Consider the following 12350-nt stretch of genomic DNA (forward strand, 5'->3'; position numbering starts at 1 on the left):
AGGGCAAATGCAGAAAGCTTGCACGCGCATCCGGCCGTGCACCTGCATTGGCCTCGAAATGCGAAGCTCAGCGTCTGGAGAGCTTCCGTGGGAGCAACGAGGGCAGAGGCAGCGACGGAGCCAGCACCGACGCCAACAGAGGCAGCGACGGTGCTGGGAGGTATAAATAACACCCAAATTGTAAAATAGCTTTAGTTCAATTTTGCTTAAAAATAAACACGGACTTCTGTCCAATAAAAACTATTAAAAAATCGAATTAACTTCATTCGGATTAACTGGCGCCCAACGTTAAAGGGTCCGGACGCGGTAAAAAAATCCTTCGGTGTAAACGTAAATCCTGTAAGTGCACCCCACAGGCTGCCCCGGTTACGATACGCGAAAACGCAAACCTATAAGAGCACCCCACAGGCTGCCCCGGTTCGCGGATAAATCTGGATAAATCCGTAAGAGCACTGACGTGCCAAGATCACCGCTGGACGGCTCCTGCAAAAAAAAAGAACTCACTTACATCAGACTGAAGGCGATCGCCTCAGCCAACTGGACGGAGGAGTTAAGACGGTACCCAAGTAGCCCAGGAGCAAACAGGAAGACTACCCACTAACCGGTTCAGGATGTATTTCATAATGTAAGTTAGTTAAGGAAAAAACATTTTTAAAAAAAAAACACACAAAATCTATACGTGAAACACTGTGCAAAGATAAAAAATTTGTTAGTCTGAAAACATAACAAATCCGTACAAGAAATACTGTGAAAATATAAAATCTTTAATTCAAACAAAAAATTATTTGAAAAACATACAATACCCATACGTGAAATACTGTGAAAAGATAAAAAATTTTTTATTTTTCGAAAACACACAAAATCTATACAAAAAATACTGTGCAAATATAAAATTTGTAATTCCAAAAACACAAGAAAAAAATATTAAAATATAAGAATTGTTTAATTCCGAAAACAAATATCGCATAAATAATCATGGCGAATCCAAACAACCTAATTAGGCCTGCCCTACTTAATAATAACACAGCCCCCGAAGTAAACCAAGCCCTTAATGTAGCCCAAATGCAGGGACAAATTCAAGAAATAGTAGAGAGGCTTTTGAACCAAAGACTAAACTCAAACACTGCACCACTACTCGATCAGGCAGTCGATATCAACAATGCAAATATGATGGAATTAGAGCGAGTCCCAGATATAGTTAAGGGTTTAAGGGAATTTTCTGGCCAAGCCGGAGAATTTAGTTCATGGAGGAAAAGCGTTGAGAGGGTATTAAAAATATATTCGTCACTAGCAGGAACACCCAAATACTACGGAATTCTCAACATTATTAGGAACAAAATCGTAGGCAACGCAGACTCAGTACTAGAATCTTACAACACCCCACTAAATTGGATAGCTATCTCGAAATGTTTGACAGCACACTACGCGGACAAGCGCGATGTGACCACACTAGAATACCAAATGACCTCGTTAGTACAGGGAAATCAAACCACATCAGAATTCTACCAACAAGTTTACACCCACCTATCCCTTATTTTGAACAAGATTACTTGTATGGAAATGGGAAAGGAATCAATAGATCTATTTGCCAAATCCTACAGGGACAAGGCACTCGACACCTTCATTAGAGGCCTGAACGGCGACTTGCCCAGACTGTTGGGTACCAAAGAGCCCGCGGATCTCCCCTCAGCACTTCAGCTATGTGAGAAATTAGAAAACCAAAATTTTAGAACTAATTACGCAAATAGCCAAACACATTCAAGAAAATTCGAAGGCCCTAATAGAGGACCACACCTACCAAGGAAATCCGTTCAACAATTTTCAAACACAGGTCGACAACCATTCATTCCACACTTGGCTCATGTTCCACAGACCCCTAAAGCAAATAATTATGTGCCACAGCAACAATATGGTGCACATTACCAACAATATTCTGGCAACCCACCAACACAGCCACCAAGACCATCGGCCCCAAAGCCACAACCTAGGCCAGAGCCTATGGACGTAGATAAAAGTATGCAAACTAAACAAGTAAATTACATGAATAGACCCAAATTTGGACAACAGGAAAAAAGACCACCACCACACGGACCAACCGGACTGCCAGACAAAAGACAGAGAAATTTCCATCTAGAAACCACTAGCGAACAAGCTACAGAATACATTGACGATCCAACAGACACTGACGAAGCGACACTTAACGAATACTATTCACAAACCCCAGATTTCGAACAGGAACCAGAGGAGACAGAATATACTGAATTACATTTTTTAGAGTAGAACCCTCTTCGTTACCCTACTTCCAATCTAAGGCAGGTAATGGAGAGATGATAAAAATTCTGATAGACACCGGATCGAACAAAAACTATATTCAACCCAGATTAGTTAAGAAACCAATCAAAAACAATAAACCTTTTTTCGTTAACTCTGTGGGCGGACAAGTTCCGATAACGCACCATACAATCGCCAATCCTTTCAACCTAAAAGACACTTATATAAAATTTTATCTACTACCCTCCTTAACGAGCTTCGACGCCATTATCGGAAACGATACACTGCGCGAAGTAAAAGCCCAAATTAATTTGCAGAAAGGGTATATTTCAATACAGAACAAAAGACGAATTAAAATAAAGCAGAAAACCTCACACGAAGTCAACAAATTAGATACCCAAGTAGAACACGCTACAGAGACTCAAAAGAAACATTTAAGGACTATTTGCTCAAAATTTAAAAATCTCTTTGGAGACCCGGACGAAAAATTGACATACACGACAAAAGTAGAAGCCACTATAAGAAGTACAAACGATAGCCCAATATACTCAAGACATTACCCATACCCAGAGGCTCTCAGACCAGAAGTAGAAAAACAAATACAAGAGCTACTCGCAAACGACATAATTAGACCCTCACGGTCTCCATACAACTCCCCAATATGGATCGTCCCGAAAAAAATGGACGCATCTGGACAGAGAAAGCACAGAATGGTAATCGACTATAGGAAACTAAACATGGTTACGATTCCAGACAGATACCCTATACCGGACATTAATAATGTACTTGCACAATTAGGACAGAATAAGTTTTTCTCAGTCATTGACCTTAAAAGCGGCTTTCACCAAATTCCACTAAGGAAATCCGATATAGAAAAAACAGCATTTTCAGTTAACCAGGGAAAATACGAGTTCACCAGACTACCGTTTGGCCTCAAAAACGCCCCTTCAATTTTTCAACGGACGCTGGACGATATCCTTAGAGAACACATAGGAGTTAGGTGTTTCGTATACATCGATGATATCATCATCTTTAGCAAAAATGAAGAAAACCATTTAAAAGACATCGAGTTAATATTTAATATTCTGGAAGAAGCAAACATGCGAATTCAGCTTGACAAATGCGAATTCTTCAGAAAAGAAGTCGAATTCTTAGGGTTTTTAGTGGCCGATACCGGAATAAAAAAGAATCCCGAAAAAGTCAGGGCCATCGTAGAATTCCCCGAGCCAAAAACCCTCAAAGATCTTCGTTCCTTTTTAGGACTGTCAGGGTTTTACCGTCGCTTTATCAAAGATTATGCGAAGCTCGCAAAGCCCCTTACAGCCCTTCTAAGAGGGGAAGAGGGCCGAGGCCGTATTTCAAAAAATGCCTCAAGCAGAACGCCAATCTACCTCGAAGAAAACGCTAGGGAAGCATTTAATAAGCTAAAACAAACTCTCGCTTCCGAAGAAGTCATGCTGGCTTATCCAGATTATAGTAAAGAATTCCAATTGACCACAGATGCTTCAGATTATGCCATAGGAGCCGTATTAGCTCAGGAAGACAAACCAATAATGTTTATTTCTAGAACCTTAAGCAAGGCAGAAGAAAGTTACGCACCGAACAAAAAAGAAATGTTGGCAATAATTTGGTCAATACAAACCCTTCGAAATTTTTTGTATGGTCCAACCAAAATAAAAATATTCACAGATCATGAGTCCCTCACACACCCAACTAATCCAAAAAGCCGTAACGACCAAATGAAAAGATGGAAAGCAATTTTAGAAGAATACACCCACGAACTTTTGCACAAACCTGGCAAGGCAAACGTGGTTGCCGACGCATTGAGTAGACCTCCCTTGCAAACGCATGGAGAACTAAATGCAATGACGGAAACCGTGCACAGTAGTTCCAGTTCTCCCGAAAAATTAATACCTATGGCGGAAGAACCAATAAATGTTTTTAAGAATCAAATACTGCTATTTTCGGGAGTAAAATCCTACAAATTTGAAATTGTTTTTCCAACATATCACAGACACATTATTACAGAACCCATATTCAATTCAGAAAATTTATTACAAATTCTAAAAGAAAGGCTAAATCCGTCCGTCATAAATGGAATCTATACCGATGAGAAAACACTTGGGAAACTTCAAGAAATTTATCCACTTTTTAATAATTACAAAACTAGATTTTCTAATAAAATAGTTACAGATCTGACAGACGAAACCGACCAAGAAAACGCCATTATAACAGAACATAGAAGAGCACACCGCAATAGCAGCGAAAACAGACAGCAGCTGTTAGAAAAAGTATATTTTCCACAAATGAGGGCGAAAATCATAAAAATAACGAAGGAATGTCAGACATGCAAGGAACAAAAATATGAAAGACACCCAAATAAGCCAGAGCTACAAAGCACACCAATACCACAATACCCAGGACAAATTATTCACGTAGACTTCTACCTCACATGTAAACAAGTAGTACTCACAGCAATAGATAAATTCTCAAAATTCGCACAGGCTAAAATAGTTAATTCACGAGCAACCCAAGACATTAAACAACCACTGAAAGAAACATTAATAAACTTCGGTATCCCAGAAATAGTGATAATAGATAACGAAAAATCCCTTGGATCAGGGCCCATAATGCGGATGCTGCAAGACCAGTTCAATATAAAGGTCTATAAAGCACCACCTTACAACAGTTCAGCCAACGGTCAGATCGAACGTTTTCATTCCACTCTTTCAGAAATTATTAGATGCCAAAAAGTCGAGAAATTGCACAATTCCCTAAATGACCTTATAGAGAGATCAGTTGCTAAATACAATTATTCAATACACTCAACCACAAACAGAAAACCGGTCGATTTATTCTTTGGCAGAAAAGTATCACTTGACCCTAAACTACTCCAGACGGAAAGACAGAAAGTTACAGACAAGATTAGGCTCACGCAGGAAAAAGATTTAGCCCACCATAACAAAAGTAGAGATCAGATAAAAAAATATTATCCTGGACAGGAGATATTCGTACAAAACAATAAAAGATTAGGAACCAAGTTGTCAGCCAGATACAAAAAAGAAATTGTCAAAGAAGACAGAAACACGACAGTACTAGTAGAAAGTGGGAGAATCATTTACAAAAAACTCATTCGAAATTAAAACTCCATTCACAGGGCCCTATTCACTATATGCGCTGCTACGGACTTACGAATAACGGACTATACGAACTCAGACATCGTAACACTGACGACGGGACTGGCAAAGGTCCAAATTGGGACCTTTAGGTTAATCCATGTTATTAATATTGAGGAATACGAAAATGCAATTGACAAAATTAACCACACAACCCTGTTAAACTTAAAAACGCACGACCCGATTCTACCCTTCATAATGGAGGAAATTAAAATTTCGAAAAATTTAATCAATAGCTTGAAAGTCAGGAGTATAAGGAAAAGACATATAGATCTAATAGGTAGCGCCTGGAAGTGGCTTGCCGGATCCCCGGACAGCAGGGATTTCGAAATTATTCAGGAAAAAATAAACTCAGCCCTAACCAACAACAATAATCAGGTTATCCTCAATAGATTAATCCTAGACAAGATAAACAAGATCACTTCGGCCAACAGGAATTTAATGAACAGCTTAGGATACCAAAGGGACGTTCAGAGAGACACCAGTACCACCCTTATGTTCCAAATCCAAATGCTTAAGGAGGAGATTCTTAATCTCAACCAGGCCATACAGTGGGCCAAAGCAGATATTAGTAACCCCCAAATATTAGGAGATCAGGAAATTAATGAAATCAAAAAAATACTAGATCAGGATCAGCTACCCTATATAAATTTGGAAGAAGCCATGCACATAGCTGAGGTAAATATCGCAAGTAATGGTCCAATGCTAATTTATATCGTAAAAATCCCTGTAACCGATACCAAACTATGCGAAGATATTCTAATAAAACCAATAAAAATTGGTCAATATGTCAACAAGATAGAAACCGAAAATGTAATTAAATGTAATGAAAAAATATTCGCAAAAACCACAAAATGTAATAGCTATAATGAAATAACAATTTGTAAACATAGAAATATAATAGACATTAGTAACTCAACCTGCCTACCAAATCTCTTAAAAAGTCGCCCTGCCACCTGCACTAGAGTCAACAATCAACACATCCCCACGATCGAGGAAATCGCACCCGGAGTTGTCCTACTCAATAAATTCAGCGGCAATATTTCGGTCAACGGAACAACGTCGACACTGAATGGGTCGTTTATCATCAACTTCAGCAATACTACCATAGAAATTGAGGAACAAATCTTCACAAACCAGTACGCCATACACCACCAGCCAATGCCGGCTATTCTGCAAACTAAAATGACAATCAAAGGCATAGAAGAGAAACTTTCACTGGAACTAATTAAAGAACTCAACACCAATAACACGGAAGCCTTGGAGCTATTAGAAACCACCTCCCACACAGCCGACATCTTAACGGGCTGCGTTATAATCATCGGAATCGTCATAATAACGATCCGCGTCTTGATTAGGAGGGTTGCTAGATTTCACTTAAACCAAACCAATGATGACACCCAGATCAACGACCGCAACGAGTGGGGACACTCGATTTTAAAGGTGGAAGAGTTAACAACAAAAGAACTCACAGCACCGAATTGCGAAAGATCGCAAACGGATCCGGCCATGCACCTGCAGTAGCGCGGGATCAGCGTTTCTGTGGGAGCGACGAGGGCAAATGCAGAAAGCTTGCACGCGCATCCGGCCGTGCACCTGCATTGGCCTCGAAATGCGAAGCTCAGCGTCTGGAGAGCTTCCGTGGGAGCAACGAGGGCAGAGGCAGCGACGGAGCCAGCACCGACGCCAACAGAGGCAGCGACGGTGCTGGGAGGTATAAATAACACCCAAATTGTAAAATAGCTTTAGTTCAATTTTGCTTAAAAATAAACACGGACTTCTGTCCAATAAAAACTATTAAAAAATCGAATTAACTTCATTCGGATTAACTTATATATTCTTGATCAGGATCAATAGCCGAGTCGATCTGGCCATGTCCGTCTGTCTGTCCGTCTGTCTGTCCGTCCGTATGAACGTCGAGATCTCAGGAACTACAAAAGCTAGAAAGTTGAGACTAAGCATACAGACTCCAGAGACATAGACGCAGCGCAAGTTTGTCGATTCATGTTGCCACGCCCACTCTAACGCCGACAAACCGCACAAATCTGCCACGCCCACACTTTTGAAAAACGTTTTGATATTTTTTCATTTTTGTATTAGTCTTCTAAATTTCTATCGATTTGCCAAAAAGCTTTTTGCCACGCCCATTCTAACGCCCACAAACCTCCAAAAACTGGCAGTGCTGAAGACTCTCCTTCGCTCTTCCACTAGCTGAGTAACGGGTATCAGATAGTCGGGGAACTCGACTATAGCGTTCTCTCTTGTTTTTTTTCGACATCTGGTAATTGGAGAATTGGCTTTAAGTTTTTTAAATGCTTCTACGTAGCCTAGGTTTAATGCATATATTTTTGCTTCTTTTTTTTAACATTTGGTCATTGGTTTTGTTATGTCTGCATAATTTGGGATAAATTTACGATAATAACCGGTTAATCGAAGGATATTATTCATGCACCTTTGAAAAGTAGCGGGTGCATTCCTGAGGCCAAATGGCATTATAATGTATTCATAATGCCCGCTTTTGGTGGAGAATGCGGTTTTAGATATTGATTCTGGGTCCATTTCTATTTGGCGAATTAGTTTCCCTAATTAATCCCTGATTAAGCATTTCCTGTACTTGGTTTTCGACTTCATTTCGTGCGTTTGAGCAAGTGGGTACTATTTTGAATAAATTGGGGAGTTATGTTTTGTATTTAGTATGTGTTTAATGGTATTTGTAAATGTCTAAAGATGTGTTTAGACATGATAAGTAGACAAACTATAAATATGTTCTATTTATGGGCTGCAATAAACATGGAATGGGACAACATAAGTGGCAACTACAGATAAGTACGATTGCAGGGGTCTATTGCCGAAGTGTTAAGAGATATGATCACGCGGGAGGTGATTAGCGCGGTCATAGGTCACAAATATAGATTTAAGATAAACCTCAGCTGCATTGACCAACGCAGACTGCAGCGTCTTACAAGCGCTGCATTATATAATTAGATGATAAGAACCTATGTAAGAATGAATAAAAGGCGATGCCCTCGCAGTAGCGAGTCAGTTAGATTCAAACACCCGAATTGAACTCATTAAGTGTACGCATTAGTTTATAGTGTGAACATTTTGGTCCTTCGAGAAATTCTGTTGTTTTCCCCCACCAGTGGTAAGAAACACAGAAGAAAAAACCAGCGCCTTAAAGTAAAAGAGCAAGGTTATTCGAGTGATTCTGTTGTTTCCCCCACCAGTGGTAAGAAATACAGAATAAAAGACCACGCCTTAAAGTACTAGGACTATAAGGTGAAACATTGTGTTCTTGCTTTTCTTTGGCTGATCAATCAGCTGTGAGTCGAGGCACAGCTAGGTCAACTGGGCGACCAATCAAAAAATCCTCCAACGGATCACGCCAAAGAATACAAGCAGAAAGTACAAGTCACAGTGATTGTTTTCCCAACATGTTGTCGGAAAGATCTGTGAAATTGATGCAAGACCAAGGAGTGCTGCAGAACAAAATACTGCAAGCCATCAAGGACAAGGCATCTATACCAGCAATAGAAGCATTGGTAGACCAATTTACTACTAACAACAATGCGCTGGTAAAATTGGGAGTTGGCGATCATCAATATTTTAATGACAAAATATTTATTAAAACTATGGATGCTGTCAAGGCCTACAAGGAGTCGCAATTAAAGGTAGAAACACTTGAAGAGGTAAATATACCAAGTGGATCAAAATTATCTGATTCCGCATCAGCTCGGAGCTCCAGTCCAGTTGATAATCTGGTTCAACTGGTGGACAGAAGAGCGGACAGGGTGAGGCAACAGATAAGCCTAATATACGAAACCCTGGATAGTTCAAGTGAGATTGAACTAGTCAAGCAGCTGGCAATGATGAAAAGTCATTGGTCCAACGTGACGGACACACTGAAACTGCTTGAAAACAAGTATGACAGAACTGCCTTTGATCAAGATGAGGTAGACATTCTGCAATCTGATGTTGCCGCACTAGAGATGGTACTTCAGAGGAAGTTGGAACAGTTCAAAAGTTCCAACTACGACGTGCCAGAACTCCCAAAAGTGGACCTTCCAACGTTCAATGGAAATGCGAAGGAATGGCCAACATTTTACGAGCTGTTCTCTGAACTAATAGACAGCAGGAAGGATCTCAGCAATACAAGGAAGCTGGGATATTTAAGAGCCTGCTTAAAAGGAGAAGCTCAAATGGTGGTTAGCCATTTGATAACGGGATCAGCGGCTAGCTATGCAGCAGCGTGGGAGCTTATCTGCAAACGCTATGAGAATAGCAGAAAAATATTCTCCCAACACTTTAACAAATTAATGGAACTGGAGTGCTTGCCGCCCCACGATGAGAAAATTTTAGGAAAGTTTTTGGATACTGCGACCGAGAGCATATTCATCATAAAGCAAAAAGGAAAAATAGGAAGCTCTGCTGACGTAATTTTAGCTGAAATTCTGCTGCGAAAATTTTCACCAGAAGCCTTGCAGCTGTATGAACAGCATGTAAAAAAGGCAAGAGCTATACAGTCCTTACAAGATGTACTAGAGTTTATTGAGCAACAATACAACTCAGTAAATGCCATTTCCAAAAATACCGCTCAGCTTGCTACAAGAAAAGTGCAAGTTAGATCGTGTGCCTTTTGCTCTAAGGATGGCCACGATATGATAAAGTGTCTCAAATTTAGAGCACAATCAATCGAAAAAAGAAAAGAATTCGTTCAAAAGAACAGCATGTGCTTTAGATGCTTTGGAAAGCATAATGCTATCGATTGCAGAAAGGAAATTACATGCAATCGATGCTCCAAAAGACACAACAGCCTTCTTCATGAAGAGACAAAACGCAGTATCAACAGCAATAGCCTTAAGCAAGGCCAAGACACACTATTGGCTACAGCTGTTGTTTTAGTGAAAAACAAAGCTGGAGGTTACAACGAGTTGAGGGCGCTTATTGACGGTGGATCCCAGAAGACGCTGATTTCAGAGGAAGCAGCACAAATATTAAGGATTCCCAGAGTAAGAAGTACTATAGAGGTCGAAGGTATCTCCCAGACTACTCAAGTATCAAAAAATAGTGTCCACCTGACGATCAAACCAAAAATTCCAAGCAGCTTCAAAGCATCAACGGAAGCATTGGTTTTACCAACACTCCATAGAGCCCTTCCCAGCAAAAAGTTTGATATTGATATCAACAAAGAGTGGAAAGGCTACAGGCTAGCAGATCCACGATTCAACGAGCCAAGCAGAATTGACATGGTGATAGGTGTGGATCTATTTCCCCTGATTATGATGGAAAAAATAAAAACCGTGAATGGAATCTTGGGACAAAAAACCAAATTTGGATGGATTGTGTCTGGAAATATAACTCGAGCAGCAAAGCACAAAATTATAAGTGCCACTACCACAATAAATCTAAAGGACCTGGATCGCTTTTGGGAATTGGAAGATGAAGCCGATGAGACGATTACAGACAATGCAGAATGCGAAAGAAAATTCAAAGAAACAACTGTCATCAACGAGGAAGGCAGATTTGTGGTGTCAATTCCATTCCGCCAAGAGGCAAAGCTGGGGGACTCTCGCAAACAGGCAATAGCAAGGCTCATGCAAATGGAAAAGAAGTTTCAAAGAAACCCAAAGAACTGGGCTGCATACAACGAATTCATGAAAGAATACCTTAAGATGGGACATATGGAATCTGTAAAGACAACGGGTCAAGGTAAATACTATTTACCCCATCAAGCAATCATCAGGCCTGGAAGCTTAACTACGAAGCTACGAGTAGTTTTTGACGCATCCGCAAAAACGACAAATGGACTAAGCCTAAATGACGTTATTATAGCTGGTCCTAAGATTCAAAAGGATATATTCGATATTCTAATTAAATGGCGCAAGTGGCAATATGTTATGGTAGCTGACATTGAAAAAATGTATCGCCAAATAAAGGTTGCTGAGAAAGACCAAGAATACCAATATATCCTATGGAGAGATGATCCAAAATTGCCGATCAGTGAGTTTAAGTTAACAACCGTAACTTATGGCACCTCGGCAGCACCTTTCTTAGCAGTCCGATGTCTACGAGAGCTGGCAGATCGGTTCTGCCAAGAGGATAGCGTCTTAGCAGAAACAATAAGAGACGACTTTTATATGGATGACCTCATTACTGGTGGAGACACAGTCAACGAGTGCTATGAACGTCAAAGGAAATTGAGACAAGTGATGGAGAAGGCCGGCATGCATCTGCGAAAATGGGTTGCAAATGACGAACGTATTTTAGCCGACATTCAGGACGACGGAGCTACAGAGAAAATCTGCATTGAGGAGAATGAATCGATCAAAACCTTAGGACTTCAATGGGATCCGAAGAAGGATACATTTACGTTTTCGGCAGAAAACCCAATGCTAACACGCATAACAAAGCGGTTAGTGTTATCACAGTTGTCCAGAATTTTCGACCCACTAGGATGGTTGGCACCGGTAACAATTCAAGGCAAATGTTTTATTCAGGAACTGTGGAAGTTACCGATGACTTGGGACGTTGAATTGGAATCCAACTTAGCAAACTGGTGGATGGAATATGCTAAAGGTCTATCAAATTTAGAAGAAATTAGCATTTCACGCTGGACTGGATGCTCCAAAGGTATTATGGAGCTACATGGATTCTGCGATGCATCAGAGAAAGCATATGCAGCGGCTGTGTATACAAAAGTAGGCGGCAGAGTTACCTTGCTAGCAGCAAAAAGCAAAGTAAATCCTATAAAAAACAGGAAAACAATTCCAAAGTTGGAATTATGTGCTGCGCATTTACTAGCAAAGTTATTAGCGAAAGTGCAGGCTATATGGAGCAACAAGATTACAACGCATGCATGGAGTGATTCGCAAATTACTATTGCTTGGATACAGAACAAGCGCA

The 12350-nt window shown here is 40.3% G+C and overlaps 1 protein-coding gene across 1 annotated transcript in view; it reads left to right on the plus strand.

Moving 5' to 3' along the window:
* The first annotated feature begins 8881 nt into the window (after nt 1-8881).
* The window catches only part of LOC122614396, a 40207-nt gene continuing 36738 nt past the window's right edge, over nt 8882-12350 (plus strand). The window contains exon 1 of the mRNA XM_043788965.1: nt 8882-11859. Coding sequence (XP_043644900.1) covers nt 8882-11859 — 2978 coding nt within the window. The remainder of the gene's footprint in view (nt 11860-12350) is intronic.

The sequence above is a fragment of the Drosophila teissieri genome, chromosome 2R, assembly GCF_016746235.2.
Source record: "Drosophila teissieri strain GT53w chromosome 2R, Prin_Dtei_1.1, whole genome shotgun sequence".
Taxonomy (NCBI): Eukaryota; Metazoa; Arthropoda; class Insecta; order Diptera; family Drosophilidae; genus Drosophila; species Drosophila teissieri.